The sequence below is a fragment of the Saprolegnia diclina genome (assembly GCF_000281045.1).
Source record: "Saprolegnia diclina VS20 unplaced genomic scaffold supercont1.37, whole genome shotgun sequence".
Lineage (NCBI taxonomy): Eukaryota > Oomycota > Saprolegniomycetes > Saprolegniales > Saprolegniaceae > Saprolegnia > Saprolegnia diclina.
In genome coordinates, this window is record NW_008246104.1 from 280,511 (window position 1) to 297,254 (window position 16,744).

Genomic DNA, 16,744 nt, shown 5'->3' on the forward strand with positions numbered 1-16,744 from the left:
GCCATGCCGTATGCGGTCGCCGTCAATGACGCCAACGCGACCAAGCCCGAGGCCGACGCGCCGCTGCCCGTCTACGTCACGGTGATTGGCACGCCGGTCATGGACGGTCGCGTGCGCCAGCCGTACTCGCGCCACACGGTCCTCATGTACGACGCTGGACTGCCGTACTACTACATGCCCTACATGTACGTGGGCGGCTGTGGTGGCTTTGGCTACTACGGCGTCGGCGGCGGCTGCGGCATCTCGGGCGCTGCGTACGGTGCGGACGGCGGCTGTGGCACATTTGCGGGCGACGGTGGCTGTGCGTCGGGTGGCTGCGGCGTCGGTGGTTGTGCCGCTGGCGGCTGCTCGACGGGCTGTGGCGGCGGCGGCGGCTGTGGTGGCTGTGGCGGCTGCGGTGGCTAAGTGCATTCTAGCACTTTCAGCGTCGCTGGGTTCGATTCCCATGTACGTTAATAATGATGCAAAGTAAGATCTTGTTTGGCGTCGAGAGTTCATCAAGCGGTGCAGGCGAGTGGCAGGCGTAGGGGCTGGCGTAGGGGTAACGCAGATAGAGGCTTGTGGCTTCCTTGAGGGAGCGAGGCCCGCAGCCACATTAAGCTCGTGAGTTGCAACACCAATGACCAAGGCGGTATTGGTGTGCTGGTTCAAAATGGCGCCAAGCCTGTGGTATCCGGATAACGCAGTATTATCCGTACTGGCGACTCGCTGCCATTTTGCCGACCGAGATGGCACGGCGTCGCGTCGAGATCAGCGTCCATGACCCGCTCGCGCAGGACGACGACGCGCCGGACGAGGTGACCTTGAGCACGACGACCCACATGGAGATGACGCTGGACGAGATGAACATTGAGCTCGAGCTGCAGATCGACTCGGATGGCATCGCGCGGTCCTTCTTCGAGTGCGCAGGTAGACGACGAAGAAGCATGCCATGGGTACCAAATATGATGACATGAGTAGCGGAAGGCAACGTCGAGACGCTTCGCATCCTCCTCATGACCGACCCGAGCGGCGAGCTCCTCAACTCGGTCGACGTTGACGGCTTCTCGGCGCTCATGATCGCCGCAGGTAGACAACAAGAACCCTCCTCCATCTCTACGTCTCGGATCTCAACCATGATGCAGCGGAGGGCAACTCCGAGGTTGTTCTGGAGCTGCTTCGGCTCGGCGCGGATGCCAACCTGCGGACGTTTGAGCTCAAGAGCGCAGCGCTCCATTTTGCAGCCAAGGTCGCCCCTCCTTCCGACCTCGACCCTCACATACATGTAGAATGGCGACCCGGTCATCGTGGAAGAGATGTGCAACCATACCAAGCAGATTGACTTTTGGAATGTGAACGCAGGTAGACTCTCGTACCAATATGGTCCTAGGATGCATGGATACGGTAGACACGCCGCTGGTGTGGGCCTGCATCGAAGGCCGGGACGAAGCCGTCCGCATCTTGCTCGACCATGGCGCTGATCCGCGCGTGAAGAACCACTTTGATGCGACGACGCTCATGTGCGCGACGATGCTGGGCGACGATGCGACCGAGGGCATCGATGCGTGCCGCAAGAACATTGTGGCCATGCTGCTCCAGGCGTGCGTCTTCAACTGATCAGTAAGGAGTGTTTCTACCTGGCACGCTAGGTGCCCCGAGATGGTCAACGCCCAGGACCGCGATGGGACGACCGCGATGCACTTGGCCGCGTCCTGCGGCTACCTGCAGTGCGTCCAAAAGCTCTTGGCGCACGGCGCCGACATTACGATTCGGAATGCGATTGGGCAAACGCCGCTCGAGGTATGGCATGCCGTGTAGATGCATGCGATGATTCTAATAGGAGGCCGAGCTCACGGGGTGCAACGGCAGCGAGCGCTGTGTCGAGTACCTCCAGTCGCGCTGGCTTGTGCTTGAAGAGGAGGCCAAAGCCCGCATGATGACAATGCTCGAGATGGAAGACAGCCAAGCGACGACGACCCCAAAGAAAGCGAGCGCCAACAAAAAGAAAAAGAAGGCGAAAAAAGCTGCCCAGAAAAAGACCCGAGCCAAGAGCGCAGTGACGTTGGCGATCGACGGTCCGGACTCGGACGACGACGAAGATGCGACGATGGACACTCCCGCACCGTCGCCGACGCCTGCCACGTACTTCCTTCCATACTGCACAATGCACACGTAGTGGTATGCTAGGAAACCGTGCGAGACGGACGATGAGAACGCGATGGCGTGGACGACCGTGAGTCGCAAGCCTGCGCCAAGCGCCAAGACCGACAAGAAAAAGGACGGCGACGCGTCACCAACGGCCCCAAAGCTCGCGACGGCCACCAAGGCGCAGGCCAAGCCAACGACCCCCAAACGTCCGATGAAAGAGGTTGCGCCAACTCCCATGAAGACTGCTGTCGTGGCACATACGCTGGAACCACCAACGACCGCCATCGATGCGCCCGATGCTCTAGAAGCTGTCGTCTCGGAAGCAGTCGTGCCAGAAGCCGACGTACCAGAAGTCGTCGTACCAGAAGTTGTCGGACACGAGACCATCGCACCAGAATCACCGGTGGCAGCGCCAGCCAGCCACAAGGACCCCACCAACGACTTCCCACCTGCACGTGATAGCACGCTCCTCCAGAGTCCACCGATGGTCGAGAGCGAGTCGGAAGACGATGGGACACCGGATTTTCTCATGCGCTTGCCCTCGCTCGACGCGACGCCGTCGTCGCCTGAGACGGCCCCCACGCCCTTCTCCACGAGTGATCACGTAAGCACCCTGTCGCCCGTGAGCCAGCTCTTCCAGCCGAGCTACACGCCATCGCCGTTTCTTCGTCCTCGACCCATGGTAACACCTCATCTATTGGACCAAGTACTCACGCGGCATGTAGTGGGGACGCTTTAGTTCGTCCGAGGCACGGTCGTACCGTCGACAGCCCGTGTCTCGTGGTGTAACCAAGCCCAAACTCTCATGGCTCGACCCACTACCGGTTCACGTACGGGACGCACTTGGCATGCTTGCGTGCGGCTTTTGCGCCGATCTCGTCTCGGAGAACGTGCAATGCACGGCCTGCACGCAGCTCTACTGCCACCTCTGCGTCCCCGCGCCCACGTTTGCGTACGCTATTTATTATCGAGATTTTACATCATTTGGTGTGTGGCGCTGTAGATGTGTGCGCTGCGGACACATTCTCATGCGCTCCGAGATGAAGCACAACGCGTTCGCACAGGCGCAAGCGGCGTCCGTCGGGCTCTTGGCGACGACGCCGTCGACGACGCCGGAGGACGCAACTCCGCGCCCGACGATCGACGAGCTGCAGACACGCTTGTATGTGCAGGAGCCCATGGCCGAGCAGGTCGCGCTGCACCCAATGGGTCTTGTGCCGGGCCAAGACGCGTACTTGGCAACCTGCAGCATGGCCCAGCTCGACGTGCTGGAAGACCTCCACTACACGGTAGCTAACGACACCGATGCGCAACTGATAAGAGGGGTAGGGTCTCCGCGCCATCAACACGACGCGCATGGAGTGGATCCGCAGCCAAGAGCGCATGAAGTACGAAGAAGAGCTCAAGACGACGCAGAGCGTCTACTCGCTCTACCACCACCCACAACAATAGCCACAGACAACACAATAGAGCGTGCTCTGTACAACGATTACTACAAGTGCACCGGCTTGGAGACGGTCGCGGGAAAGCCATTGCTTGCGCGTGGCAGCCGCGCCTGCGGTGGTCGCTCGAGCGCGTACCCGGAATGGCCCGTGTAGCGGTCGGACACGCGCTCCACGACTGGCGACGTGGGGTGGAGTGGCCCGGGGTACCGGTCGTAGGTCGGGTCCGAGTAGCGTTCGAGGGCCATCGGGCTCGTATCGGGCGACGCCCCGGGGTACCGTTCGAGGTCGTAGTTTTGCGGCACAGCCTGCGAGAGCTGGCCCATGCGTCTTGCGTGGTACTGGTACGCCTCTTGGAGCATTCGCACGCCGCGCTCGGCCTTCATGCGCTTCGCTTCGCGTGCGCGGTCCTTCATCTTGTTTAATAAATAGCTGCACAAGACAATATTAGCTCCACGGCCATGTCCACCCAAGTGTACCGGAAGGCGAGGACGACGTAGTCGCGTTCGCTCTCACAACTCATTTCGAGGTCGAGCGTCCGCGCCGCCGTAACGAGCGAGACGCAGTGCTTGGCATTCGACTTTGGCGCCAACCGCAGAAAGACCGGGGTGCCATGCCCGAGCCGGAGCTCCTTGACCTAGTGCCCATTGGTGCATATCTTGTGGTCGACAAGAAGCATACCTCTTGGAGGAGGATTGAGCCGCCGCTCTTGCCCTTCCACGTCACCTCGCCGTACTTGTCGAGGCTCAGCTGTGTCTTGTGCGGCTTGCCCTTGCGGCCGTACTTGGCCACGACCAACGAGCCGAGCTTCTTCATGATGAGCGTCTCGACGTGCGCCGCCGCCTTCTTTTCATTCTCGTAAGCTTGGGCGACCATGAGATCAAAGCTCCGCCGCAGCCTAGACGATATGAGCTACCTACGATCGTATCGTCCATTCTTGTACCAGTCGCACTCGAGCGGGTTGCGCACAACCAGGTCGAGCGACCGTGTCGGCGTAATGAGCGAGAGGCAGCAGCGCGGGTCCAACGGCGTTGCCTTCTTGTCGGCCTTGGCAGCAGCTTTGCGGAGCACCTCGGACGCAAAGCCAGTCTGCACGGCAATGACTGTCGAGAGCGAAATGCTCTTCTCCTTCTTCTTTGTGAGCGGGTGCAGCACGTTCTGGAGCTGCATGCCGAGCTTGGGCGTCCACCGGATCGTGTCAGCGTTCTCAACAATGAGCTGCGTGGCGTGCGGCGACCCTTTCCGGCCGTACTTGACTACGTTGAGGCCCGAGACGCACTGGACAGCGATGCGAAACTCGGTCAGCTTCCGCCCGAGCTGGTCGCGCAGTACGGCTTGGGCGTCCGAACGCTGCTTGGCTTCGCGAATAATGTATTGACAAATGAGCCACCGCAACGAGTGGGCTTCGAGCGCTAATCACACAACTTGACGCGAGGCCGACGACGAGGATGTACCTGTGAGCTGCTTGCGCTGCACGCCGTACGCCACGTAGCTAAAGTACGACGGCGCCCACTTGCACGAGAGACAGTCGATCATGTTGGCGCGGATGACGGCCCGGACGATCGCGCTGCCGTGGCGACCCGAGAGGAGGCGGCGCGGGTCCATGTGTACGTCCCGCAGGCGCACCAACGCATTTGGCTCGCGCAATTCTTGGTCGTCGTCGCTGTCGTCGTCGACATCAAACGACCGAAGCTTGGCGCGCGGCGAAAAGACCTTGACGGCGAGCGCGACATTCCCCGCGGGCGACGACACGAGCGAGAAGCTCGAGCTCGACGACGCCGACGACGTCTTGCGTTCGCGCGACTCGTCAAAGAGGCGGACGGCGCGGCTGCGTAGCGTCTCTTTCAGTGCGCGGAGGTGGTTCTCACGCTTCCCGCTGAGCGGCTTGGCTGGGTTCTCACTTGCGAGCACGACGGTCTTCATGTGGTCACGGCTGCCTCGCCGAAAGACGTCAAAGACAGAGGTGGCAGGTTTGGGGACAGAGGGAGTCGTTGTGGAGCGGGGCGTCTCGCCGGCCTAGACAACTGAGAACTTATTGGTCCCGTAGTCGATTCGACCAGCTCGCACCTCCTTCTCTTGCTCCCACGGCGGGCGTCGACTCGGAAATGCTGCGCTTTTTATGGTTTCGTGTCTCTCCATACAAACACCAAGACAACATAAACCCGACGCAATTAAGCGCTGCGTGCCACGCTGGCGACGCCGCCGTTATCCGGACGACCATACAAAAGGGCAATGTGTGTATCCGGACAACCCGATCTTCCATGTGGTCAGTGGGATCGAAAGCGTTCGACGGCCTGTCCACCTGCAATGCTCATCCGCGCAGGAACAGCCAGCGTAGCAAGCTGAGAAAGCTATGCACGAGACACCAAGCAAGGCTGCCAAGGGCTAAGATTGGGAAGGCGCTACGAGAGATGCAGGTGCCACGAGCGCGATCGATCTGGCCCTATCTCGCATCTATCCATTTACTCTTGTCGTCGGCGCTCCATCATCCGCACGCGCACTCGACGGTGGTTGATTGGTTGGTCCACACAGCGTCGCTGGCGTCACACTCGTTACGCCTCCAGGCGGCGTCGGCATGTAGCGCGATCTCAAGACGCGGTTGGCTTTGCAGTGCTTACCGGATCGACAGATAGTACTTGGCACAAGCACGGTGGGGATGAGCCACTCCGACAGCCTCGTTATGACACCATGAGGGTCCCGTGCATACGACATTGCGGCGTCGGCCGTGTGTCTTTTCGCAGCTACGAGAGGAGACGCTTGCCTTGGTCGAGCAGCAAGGTGACGGGAGCCACTTCAACGCGGGCTCGCGCCGGCGGCGTTCGTGGAACGTTGTCGATCTTTGCCGAGCTAATGGCGATGACGGCCCGTGACGCGTCGTCCACAGTGCGAATGTCGCTGGTCGCCACGAACGACACCTGCAGAGCGCACCCACCCAAGCTTGAACTTCTAAGTTGATGGCGCTTGGTAGCGTACGGTATATGGACTGGCATGATACTAGGTACTGGTACAAACTGCCGAATACACTGTACGCACCGCTCGATGGAGAGGCGGAATCAAGGGTCGAGCTTCCAGCGGCTTCGTATCGAGGGAAGATGAGGAGTTTCAAGGTTTCAGGCGGACAGGATACAGGCCGCGGCGCCCACCAGAGTCCGTCCATCAACGTACACCGTTGCGATCGTCTCCACTGTGACTGCGACGAGCCTCGCGAGGGCCGGGGCACACCGCTTTTTGCAACTAAAATACGAACGAGAGGGACAATAGTCGTTGTCACGTGGCGTAACCCTAGCCCTTTCTTTGGACTCTAGCACATAAGTGTCCTAGCTAGTGTACTGTAGTAGAAGTCTAGTGCATCAATGTGTCAACAACTCGCAGGACACATCGTCGTGCAGGATGGTGGCCTGGATCCCGATACGTCCAAGGTTGATGTGTTCTCCGCCCGCCGCTCGATCTGTCATTTGACAACCAAGTCATCATTCGGCTCTTCTTCTCGACGAGGCGCCAACGTCGGCCAGTGCAAAACGGCGATGCGCTGGGCGGAGACCCCTCGCCGTCCGTTTCCAGAGAAGCCGCAACGCCTCAGTCACTTTAGCTTTGGTTGCTGGACGCATGCGCCTCGTGCTGCTCGCCGCGACGGTCGCCGCTGCCTTGCACCCGCGGTCGCTCGCCGACAGTAATGACATGCCGTTCGTCAACAATGCAAGCGCGTCGGCGGCCATGGACGTCGGCCACAACGTGCTCAGCACCATCACCAAGCTCCGCGGCGGCGACCACGCCTTTTACACCTCGCTCTACACGGCGCTGCAGATCACGTACTGCGACTACCTCTCCAACACGGACCGCCACGCCCCCGGCGACGAGCCGCTCGCGACGTGGCCGAGCAACATGCACAGCGACATGGCCGTGCCGCCGTATTATCGCTTCGTCGCCAGCTCGCACCCGAACGCGCTCGTCGATAAGAACGGAGATTGTCTTCGTCTTGCGTCGCCGCCGGCCGCCGTCGCCGCCCAGTACCAGCGCGGCTACTGCGAAGTGATTGCCAACTGCTACTGGTCGCCACTGCAGTTTGCCGACTCGCCGGACCGCGTGCCAGTGTACGCGACCAACCAGGCCGCGTCACCGCCGAGTGGCGCCATGACGCTACCGCAAGCGACCGCGACGCTTCAGAAATGGGCCCAGAGCACCGCGTACTTTGTCGCGCCGCCGATCATCCTTGGCGTCCTCTGCTTTCTATGCTGCCTCCTCTTTCTCCTCTGTCGCTGCTGCTGCAACCGATGCGGCGGCCGCAACGCCAAGCCGGCGGGCTACTCGCGCATGGAGCGCGGCCTTCCGATCGGGTTCTTCCTCCTCTTTGCCGGTGCGATTGCTGGCGTCGCGATCGCGAGTTTGCTCTACTACAACGTCATTACGAGCGAAATTGGGTCGCTCTTTACGACAACGCTGACGACGATCTCGGGGCTTGTGTCGTGGGTGCACGCGGTCGCAGCACCGCTCGTGCACCTTCGGGACACGGTCGTGACGTCGGCCGACGCCATCAGCGTGAAACTCAACAACTCGGATTTCATTGCGAATGGCCTCAACGGCCTCGTGCAGCAGCTTGAAGCGTACGTACGCTCGACCTCTCAATCTTATTCGGCGACTTTGCTGTAGATTTGAGAACCAAACGTACAACGTGGTGCTCCCCCATGGCTGCGTTGTCGGCTCCGATCTTATTTGTATTCCATGCGATGTGTGTACGTCCATCAACGTCCAAGTGTCGGACGCGGTGAACCAAATGCAGTCGGCGGCCGGTGCAGGCATTACGACGCTTCAGAGCACGCGGTACAGCCACCAGTACCGTTCATGCCAGGACAGTATTGGTCTAGGTCGTCGCTGCTCTCGATGCTCGTCAACTCCAAGGACACGATCAAGAGCACAGTCAACAACGTTGTCGTTGGCGTCGTCTTGCTCTCCGATATGGCCGGCAACGCAACGCTGCAAGTCGATTCGTACTCGACGACGTGGCAGAACCAGTCGCTCGCACGCCAAGCCGGGATCCTCGTGCTCTTTGTATTTGCGATTGTCGTGATTGCAGTCGGTGTCCTTGGCATCTGCTTTGGGCTGACACCGCTCCGGTGCCTCGCCATCATCCTCCACATCGCGTACCTCTTGGGTACGTCCGTTTCGGTCGCGACGTGGGACGATGCAGTCGGTGTGTAGGGTTTATCACGCTTCTGCTCACGTTTATTATCTCGGCCATCTTTATCGCAGTGAGCATCCTCATGGGCGACGTGTGCCAGCTCACATTGCTTCTCGCCCAAGACTGGACGCCGATCCTCGGGCAGTCGTCGGGCCGCGGCTTCAACGCGTGCTTCCGGAACCAGTCGCTCATCGATGCCACGGACATGCAGTCGAGTCTCGCGTTCGCCAACAACATTACGATTCCGTCGTTGAATCTCTCGTCCATGCTCCAATTTACGTCCCTCAGCGCTTTTGCTGACACGATTTTGGCGGTCGGTTTGGTTTGTATCGATGTATCCAGTGTCTCACGCGACAACGTAGACCAACACGAGCACGTTTCAAGTCGACCCGGCGCTGCTGCCGACGTTCCTCTCGGTCCTCAACGACTTTACGAGTCAGAGCTACATTACGTCGACGCAATCTGCCGCGGTCGCCGCGTCGTGCACCGTCAATGACGGCAACTTTGCGCTGCAAAATCCAACGACGCCGTGGCTCTTGCGTGGTAGCGCTGCGCTCACCAACCCCGTCCAGGATGTGGCCTCCATGTACCTTCCGTACCGCAACCCGTGCGCTGGCGTCCTGCACCCCGTCTGCGGCCACAACACGCTGTGTCCGTACGACAGCTTCCTTGTCGAGATCGTCTCCAACGTACGACCTGTTATGTGATGTTGCATATACTACATCCCAACACGTAGATGAGTGCGCTCATTCGGGTGACTGCCGACGCCAAGACGTTTGTCGACGACATGCACGTGTCGATGCTGGCGCTGGAGAACGCCACGAGTACCTTCTCGGTCCTACGATGCCCAACACCTCTATATACTCAAGTCAGCGGGTAGGGCCAAGTGACCAACTTGAGCTCGACGCTCAACGAGATTGGAAGCGATCTGCAAGCCTCGCTCGTTCGCGACGTGCGTGCGTTCGAGACGACCATGAACTGCACGTTCGTGGCGCACGACTACAACCGCTTTTACGTCGCCCTCTGCGGTATGTCAACAGTCAAGTACATTTGACAAGCCTGCGTAGGTACGGTGACGCCCGCGCTGCTCATGATCTCGCTCTGCCTCTTTCTGCTCGGCTTATTCTTGATCCCGATCAACGTGACGCTCATCATTCTCACCAAGCGGCTTCGGTCGCCCCACGTGGTGACACCGACGGAAACCAAACTCAAGTAAAAACGAATATGAATTGGATTTCTTTATCTAAAGTTCCTACTTGAGATCGTTCTCGGCGACGACGGGCGAGTGGCCGTGCTTGTGCCGAAGCCGCTTGACCTACGAACCCGTGATGGTTTTCGAACGCACAAAAGAGTGTACCATGATGATGAGCGTGATGTTGATCGGGATGAGGAAGACGCCCATGAGGAAGAGGAAGAGCGCGATCATAAGGAACGACGGCGTCATGTAGCCGCAGAGCTGCTCCGTGAGCGCAAAGTACGTCGTCGCGACAAACGTGCAGTACGCCTCGCTCTTGATCGTGTTGACGTCCTTGATGAGCGTGTTCTGGAGTGACGACGAGATGTCATTCATCGTGTCGGAGAGCGTCGAGACGTTGGTCTTGAACGTGCCAATGTACGTCTGGAGGTTGGTCATGTTTGTCTTCATGTCGGCAACAAACTGCGTCGACTGCAACGCAATGGTCTGGAGCGTCGTCACCTAACCCCAGCCTTCATTCGCCACTGTCGAGATCAGTTGGACATACGTTTTGCCACAGCTGCACAATGTAGTCTTGGTACAAGCACGGCGTGTTGCTCGACGTGACGCATGTACCGGTTGGCGGCGCCGGACACGCGCCGACCTACACCCCATGTCGTTTCGATCAGATACCTTGTTGCATCTCACTGTCAGTGTACCGTCGCCGGCGAATACTTGGTGGTCATGTAGTGTTCGGGCGTCTCGTTGGGCTGCGTGTCGCTGTTGGCGCTCCATGGCGTAAAGATGTTGGTGAGCGTATAGGCGCCGCCGGTCGCGTGGCACCCGCCCACATGGATCGACGAGTTGCCGTTGAGCGCATCGAGGAAGAGGCCTGTGAACGTCGGGTCCAACTTGAACGTGTTTGTCGAAACGCCGTTGATACTCGTTGCGAACGAGTCGAAGGCGGAAAAGTCGAGCATTTTGCTTAAATCGAGCGTCGGGAACGAAATGTCGGTGGCAAAGGCAAAGCTCGACGTGAGGTTAAACGCGTCAATGAGCGACTCGTTGGCATGGAAGCACGCGTTCATGCCCGACGCTTGGTCGCCAAAGACCGTGGTCCAGTCGCCGGCCGCGATCGCTTGCAGCTTGCAGACGTCGACGAGGAGGAGGCTGAAGGCGATAAAGACGATCGAGAGGATGAACGTGACGATGATCGCGATGAACCCGACAATGTACGCGAGGTGCATGATGATCACGAGCACGCGGAGGGGCGTCAAGCCAAAGAGGACGCCGAGGAGGCCGAGCGCAATCGTCACAATCGCCAACGCGAAAAGCGCGAGAAACGCAGCTTGGGAGATCGTGCCATTGCTGTCCCAGCTCGACTGGATGTCCAAGATGAGCTTGTTTTGGTCGTTGATCTGCGCTTGGAGCTGCGTGTTGGTCGTCGTGACGCCCGAGACAAAGCTGGAAATCGTGCCACTGGCCGACACGAGAAGCTTCATAATGTTCGTGCGCGCGTCCGCCAGCTCTACATGTCGATATGAAAACAATATTACGAAGCAGGAGAGAGCTTACCCGAGACGCCCGAGCCCGCCACCGAGTTCATTTGGTCGCGCGCCGTACCCACTTGCTGGCTAATCGTCGTGCACGCATCGCAGGGGGTGCAAAACCGGTCCGTGCCGACCGTGCAACCGCGCGGCAGCGTAACGTCGGCGGTGTTGGTGGCGAACTCGCCGAGTCGGAGTACAATGCCGTTGAGACCGTCCCCGATAAAGGCCGAGCCCGCGAGCTGCGCATCAATCTACAACCAGATCGGAGTTGGCGACGGTCATGTGAGATCGACAATATATTTGTACACTGGAGGCGGACGACTCGACCGTGCCGGCAATGTCCACGAGAGGCGCCAGCAGCTTGGCGATCCAGTCGACGATTTGAGTGATGAGCCCGAGAGCAATGGTGAAAATGTTCTATCACGATGAAAACGTGAGACCAAGTGCGATTTGCCAGGATAGCGAATGGATGGCGTACGCTCACAGAGGTCGTAATGACCGTCGAGTAGACATAGGCGAGGCCCGCGAGCACGACAATCGCAATGGAGAACATGAGGTAGAACACGATCGGTAACGCCTTCTCGCTGCACGAGTAGCCACCAGGCTTGCCGTTGCGGCCGCCGCACCGGTTGCAGCAGCAGCGGCACAAAATGAAGAGAAGGATCGTGAGGATGCTCAGAATGAGCAAAATCGCCGACGGAATGATGCACGCGCCAAAGCCCTTGACCCACGTCGTGAGCGTCTCCTTTGCAGCTTCGTACGTCATGGCACCGGACGGTGGCTGCACGGCTTGGTTGACCGAGTACACGGGCACGCGGTCCGTCAAGGCGGTCGGATCGATCGCGCGCCAGTAACAGTTGACTTTGACTTCGCACATGCCAGCGTTGTACTGACTCAAGACGTTGGCGGGCGGGTTGGCTACGCGAATGCACTTGCTGTTGCTGTCCTTGAGCGCATAGTCGCTCGACGCCGACACAAACCTACGCGCCGTGAGCCCGCTTGCTCGAAACGTCGAGAGAGCTCGTACCGAAAATACGGCAAGATCTTATCGTCAGCGCCCGTGTACACCATGTTGGCTTCGGCCGACTTGGCATCGTGGCTGTCGGACGCAACGTTGAATTCGCAAAGTGCAATCTGGATCGCGTTGTAGAGCTTGTTGTAATAGTCCGCGGCGCCCGCGCCGCGGAGGTTGGTGAGGAATTTTTGAAAGTCGACACTCGCATTGCGCGCCTTGTCCATCGTATCGTTGCTGATCGACGGGGCCTTGATCTCGCCGAGCGACCGCGTCTCCATGTAATGGTTGGTCGACTCGTGACGCAGCGACGCATTCGTGGCCGCCAACACGGCGGCGACGACGAGTGCGCGAACCCCAACCATGGACGAGGTCTTCTTGATTCGATACGGAGCAACGAAAAGCCGAAGTGCTGGCCTTTCTCAGTGGGCATTTTAGCTCCGCAATGGCGGCCCGGCTAAAGATACACGGCTTAAATTAGCCCACCGCAAAAATATACTGCAGCGCGACGAACGAGAGATGGTATTTATACCCTTGGGGCGGCTCGACATACGAACCCGCCCTAGGAACGCCGTCGCTGGGACTCTGGTGTGTGAAAATCCTCCATTCAATTTGAATTATCAGCGCTTCCGGCATCCTTTGTTTGGTGGAATCAGACATCACTGATTGGGTAACAGTATCCGGAATCGCAGCGCGTTCTGCCACGTCTCAGGCTGTGATTGCGACGAGACTGGGGCGGCGGGCACGTCGGTTTGTCCTCGGCACCCATCGTGCGAGCAACTTGGGGTGTTCACACTCGCTAAACGGCAGCTCGTGCAGCTCGTATCGGAGTCGCCGGTGCGCGTCGGCCATCAACACGAGACGGATGCGATAGAGGCAGAGGTAGTGGCGCCAAAATTGAACCTAAAAGGAATACTTTGGCCTTTAGGGCATCCTGGCAAGCATACCGATTGGTGGTAGCGCCACGTGGCTTGCAGCACCAGCGCTGCGCGATGCTTGTGCCCGAGGCAGCGCACGTGCATGGAAAACACAAGGCCGTCTAAGTACCTTCTTTTCGCCGCCAAGAGCAGATAGGCAAACCTACGTCCTCGGTTGACGACGGTGCAGACAAGTAGAAGAATCGCCCACCGGCACCGGACAGCGCCTTGAATGAGCCGCGCCGCGCAGTCTAGTCGAGCCTTGGCGATGTTGAACAGGTGACGCGGTGACCGCAGGCGCAAGCGCTGACACAGCCATCGCCGTATTTTGAAGCGGGCGGCCGAGTGCTGCGGCGCGATGTTACGTCGATTGTCGACAACAACAACATTTGGTGTCCTGCGCCGCTGTACTACGAGCTCGCGTAAACAGTGGTCGTGGTACTCGGGCACAAAGGCCAGCGGAATGGTGACTGTGCGCGGGTGTAGCTGCAGTAGGACCTACTCCAGCAGAAACGGTGGGCTTTTCGGCTTCCTGAGAAGGCTCGTCACCTGCGTCACCCAGAGCTCGAGCTCGAGCTTGAACGCCACCTCCTTCTTGGTCAAGTGCCGCGTGGCTTTAACCTTGCGTTGACTGCGTGGTTTCTTCAGTGCTCGGTTGTCGCGAAGGCGTAATAAGTCGAGTTGGTGCACTCTTCGATCGCGGTACCGCCGCCACGCGCGCTGAAGTGTCCGTGCTGCAACAACCGTGTGATTCGACGTCTCGACCCAAGGTATCAAACTAGCAAATATGTGGTGGATACTTGCCATGTTCTGGCGCAGGTGTACCTCGGTGCCAGTCTCAGCGCGACGTGGACCGCGAGCGATGTGATGACCAGCGTTGACGCAAGCGCGGCGGTCGCGCGGCCGCCCCACGCCCGCCACGTTGCCATGGCACGTCCTGAAATACGCTGTAACGTTGTTTGTTGTCCTCTATTATTGTCATCAACCGAACGAGAATGCTTGTTCGTCGTACGCCGCCAGGTTGAGCCGGCTGGCCATGTACCTCGAGAGCTCGACCACAAACGTGGCAGCGTCGTCGTCCAGAAAGCCATGCAGTGCGTCTACAAGGCGCTCATATCCGTGCTGCACATGCTTGCGCTTTCGACTTGCATCGTCCATTCGAATCTCTACAAGCTGGGATGCGATGATCTGCGTCAGGAGGCTCGTGTCGGTGGCCGCGCCAAGGACTACGCCGAGCTCGCGTCGTATCCAGGACATGGCCTGGTCGTTCGTCTTGTAAATGACAGGCCACTGCATGCGGCGAGCGTCATCGATAGAAACCGAGGCTCGGCGATAGACAAGGGCGCGCTGTCGTCGAGCTAAGCTGCGCGGGGACGGCGCGGTCGTCGCAAGGTCTTCCACGTCATAGTCTTCGGCCGACACGACATTCGTATAGAGCTGTGCGAATGGCGTGCGGCAGATGGGGCATCGCACGGGCGCACCTCGGTCACGCAAGTGGTCGACCCACTGAAGTATACACGCGCGGCAAAACTCGTGTAGGCAGGCTGCGACGAGGACGCCATCGACGAGCGGCTTGAGGCAGACAGGGCAGGCGCCGTGGAGCGCCGATGTATCGCTGCTGCTGTCGACGCTATCGAAGCTGGCGACGTCGCTTGTTGCATCGGTCGGCGCGTGCTCGGCGCTGTCGACGGCGAAGAAGCCTTCGTCACGAGCCTCGGCCCAGTCGCTGGCCTCCTCAGTGGCCATGACCGTCTGGAAACCTCTGGAATCGAATATGGTACTAAATGTGACAGGTTTTACGTTTCATCAAGCCGTCAGTCTTTTTGGTGGCAGTGTTTCTTCCGTAGCGTGCTGCACCTCGGATGTAGCCAACATTGGTTGTCATGGGCGATAGGGTGGGATGGAGCGTCTGTCCGACAAGCGGGCGCGAAGTTGTCGGTGGCGCGACCACCGCATTCACCATTTGAACCAATCAGGCGTGATATTGTGTGCTGTTTCAGCCAATCAAACGTCGTTATAATTACCGACATTCTCGTCACCACCACAATCCTGCAACAACTTGTCAGTGCGACCGTCATTATAGACCACACCGACAGTCGATCATTTCACATTTCCCAGACGCATGTGCAGACTGGCGCAAATACCAGGCTACAAGCTGCTCGTCGTTGGCGATACCGGCGTCGCCAAAACGACACTTCTGCAGCGCCATGTGACCGGCGAGTTTGAGAAGAATTACATCGCCACGCTCGACGTCGAGGTTCACCCGCTCCAGTTCGATACGAACGTTGACCCGGTGCGATTCAACTGCTGGGACTTTGCCGGCCAGGGCTCGAACGACGACCACTACGCCGACGCCCAGTGCGCGATCATCCTGTTTGACGTCACGTCGCGCCTCTCGTACCGGAACGTGCCCAACTGGTACCATGACATTCGCCGCGTCTGCGAACACATCCCGATCGTGCTCTGCGGTAACAAGGTCGACGTCGAGCGCCACAAGGTCAAGCCCAAGCACATTACTTTTCAGCGCGAGAAGAATCTCACGTATGTCGAGATGTCGGTCAAGGCCAACTACAACATCGAGACGCCACTGCTCTGGCTCGCGCGCAAGCTCGTTGGGGACGACAATGTGAAGTTCATGGACCCGCCCGCCTGCTGCTGCCACATGTCGGACCTCGTCGTGGATGCGAGATTCCTGGCCGCCGTCGAGGCCGACATTGCAGCAGCGATGAACGAGGTTTTGCCGGACGACGACGACGATATTTAAGCATTTAATCCTGGTAGGAACGTTTACGTGGTGTACCAGCATCCCAGGGGATTAATTCGATGTGTCGTGTCACAATCCGGCCAACCCATTGGCTATATATCGAGCCATTTTGGCCAATGAAACGCAGTTTCATTGGTCTAAGCCAATCGCATCGCGCGAAACCTGTCCAGTAAAGTGCGGTTTTGTAGTCCCTGTTAAGTGCTGCCACATCCCCGGACGTTATAGTTGATTAAAGTAAAACAATCGCGCTAAAGTGCGCCTGCGTACTTAAACGAAAATTACGCAACTTTCCAGTTAGGTGCGATTGCAGAAGCGCGCGAAGACTGCAGCAAGCGCCGTCGTCGCAATACCGTTAAATCAACGCTTCGCATTCAATACAAAAGTTCCTACCAGCTCACCCCGGAAGGGACCTGTTATTGGTGTACTAGTCGTATCAGAATAGGCAGTACACATTTCTATAAACATCAACATTTCTGTCAATTGATTGGGACACAAAGCGACCATCACGTAGTGTGTGGCTGGGTGCACAAACGACGTGAATGACGGTGCTTCTTGAAGCTGACGACCATCAGGCGTGCGCCT

At 58.8% G+C, this 16,744-nt stretch overlaps 8 protein-coding genes across 10 annotated transcripts; 4 read left to right on the top strand and 4 right to left on the bottom strand.

Annotated features, from left to right (window-relative positions):
• Window positions 1-3: 3 nt before the first annotated feature.
• SDRG_10768 (hypothetical protein) lies at window positions 4-441 on the top strand (the record flags this gene model as incomplete). The annotated part of the gene is made up of 1 exon (XM_008616775.1): window positions 4-441. One exon carries the CDS (start codon window positions 4-6, stop codon window positions 403-405), a length of 402 nt encoding a protein of 133 aa, XP_008614997.1. The 3' UTR covers window positions 406-441.
• A 257-nt stretch (window positions 442-698) lies between these two features.
• Window positions 699-3,619, top strand: SDRG_10769 (hypothetical protein). The gene is made up of 11 exons (XM_008616776.1): window positions 699-909; window positions 961-1,068; window positions 1,125-1,228; window positions 1,269-1,341; window positions 1,388-1,580; window positions 1,629-1,779; window positions 1,820-2,121; window positions 2,167-2,809; window positions 2,853-3,079; window positions 3,131-3,416; window positions 3,457-3,619. The coding sequence occupies exons 1-11, from the start codon at window positions 729-731 to the stop codon at window positions 3,577-3,579; spliced, it is 2,391 nt and encodes a 796-aa protein (XP_008614998.1). The 5' UTR covers window positions 699-728; the 3' UTR covers window positions 3,580-3,619.
• On the bottom strand, window positions 3,585-5,699 carry SDRG_10770. Of its 2 annotated transcripts, none has more exons than XM_008616778.1 (6): window positions 5,637-5,699; window positions 5,024-5,585; window positions 4,513-4,981; window positions 4,251-4,467; window positions 4,049-4,206; window positions 3,585-4,001 (listed from the first exon to the last, which is right to left on the bottom strand). In XM_008616778.1, exons 2-6 carry the CDS (start codon window positions 5,490-5,492, stop codon window positions 3,620-3,622), a joined length of 1,695 nt encoding a protein of 564 aa, XP_008615000.1. In that variant the 5' UTR covers window positions 5,493-5,585; window positions 5,637-5,699; the 3' UTR covers window positions 3,585-3,619. The 2 variants fall into 2 exon arrangements, with proteins under 2 accessions (XP_008615000.1, XP_008614999.1); XM_008616777.1 differs by having other exon boundaries at window positions 5,024-5,593.
• Window positions 5,700-7,166: 1,467 nt separating this feature from the next.
• Window positions 7,167-9,993, top strand: SDRG_10771. 2 transcript variants are annotated; one of them, XM_008616779.1, is made up of 8 exons: window positions 7,167-8,170; window positions 8,217-8,387; window positions 8,432-8,718; window positions 8,766-9,058; window positions 9,108-9,434; window positions 9,482-9,580; window positions 9,626-9,773; window positions 9,813-9,993. In XM_008616779.1, exons 1-8 carry the CDS (start codon window positions 7,176-7,178, stop codon window positions 9,959-9,961), a joined length of 2,469 nt encoding a protein of 822 aa, XP_008615001.1. In that variant the 5' UTR covers window positions 7,167-7,175; the 3' UTR covers window positions 9,962-9,993. The 2 variants fall into 2 exon arrangements, with proteins under 2 accessions (XP_008615001.1, XP_008615002.1); XM_008616780.1 differs by having other exon boundaries at window positions 9,482-9,773.
• Window positions 9,994-9,997: 4 nt separating this feature from the next.
• On the bottom strand, window positions 9,998-12,846 carry SDRG_10772 (hypothetical protein; the record flags this gene model as incomplete). Its single annotated transcript, XM_008616781.1, has 8 exons — window positions 9,998-10,060; window positions 10,103-10,441; window positions 10,488-10,583; window positions 10,639-11,447; window positions 11,495-11,720; window positions 11,776-11,886; window positions 11,948-12,449; window positions 12,497-12,846. 8 exons carry the CDS (start codon window positions 12,844-12,846, stop codon window positions 9,998-10,000), a joined length of 2,496 nt encoding a protein of 831 aa, XP_008615003.1.
• Window positions 12,847-13,069: 223 nt separating this feature from the next.
• On the bottom strand, window positions 13,070-14,327 carry SDRG_10773 (hypothetical protein; the record flags this gene model as incomplete). Its single annotated transcript, XM_008616782.1, has 6 exons — window positions 13,070-13,384; window positions 13,429-13,561; window positions 13,610-13,746; window positions 13,813-13,896; window positions 13,948-14,176; window positions 14,224-14,327. The coding sequence occupies 6 exons, from the start codon at window positions 14,325-14,327 to the stop codon at window positions 13,190-13,192; spliced, it is 882 nt and encodes a 293-aa protein (XP_008615004.1). The 3' UTR covers window positions 13,070-13,189.
• Window positions 14,328-14,353: 26 nt separating this feature from the next.
• Window positions 14,354-15,158, bottom strand: SDRG_10774 (hypothetical protein). The gene has a single exon (XM_008616783.1). It carries the CDS (start codon window positions 15,142-15,144, stop codon window positions 14,380-14,382), a length of 765 nt encoding a protein of 254 aa, XP_008615005.1. The 5' UTR covers window positions 15,145-15,158; the 3' UTR covers window positions 14,354-14,379.
• Window positions 15,159-15,519: 361 nt separating this feature from the next.
• SDRG_10775 (GTP-binding nuclear protein Ran) lies at window positions 15,520-16,162 on the top strand (the record flags this gene model as incomplete). The annotated part of the gene is made up of 1 exon (XM_008616784.1): window positions 15,520-16,162. A coding segment is annotated over one exon (643 nt), but the record flags the coding sequence as incomplete, so codon positions are not given.
• Between the last annotated feature and the right edge of the window lie 582 nt (window positions 16,163-16,744).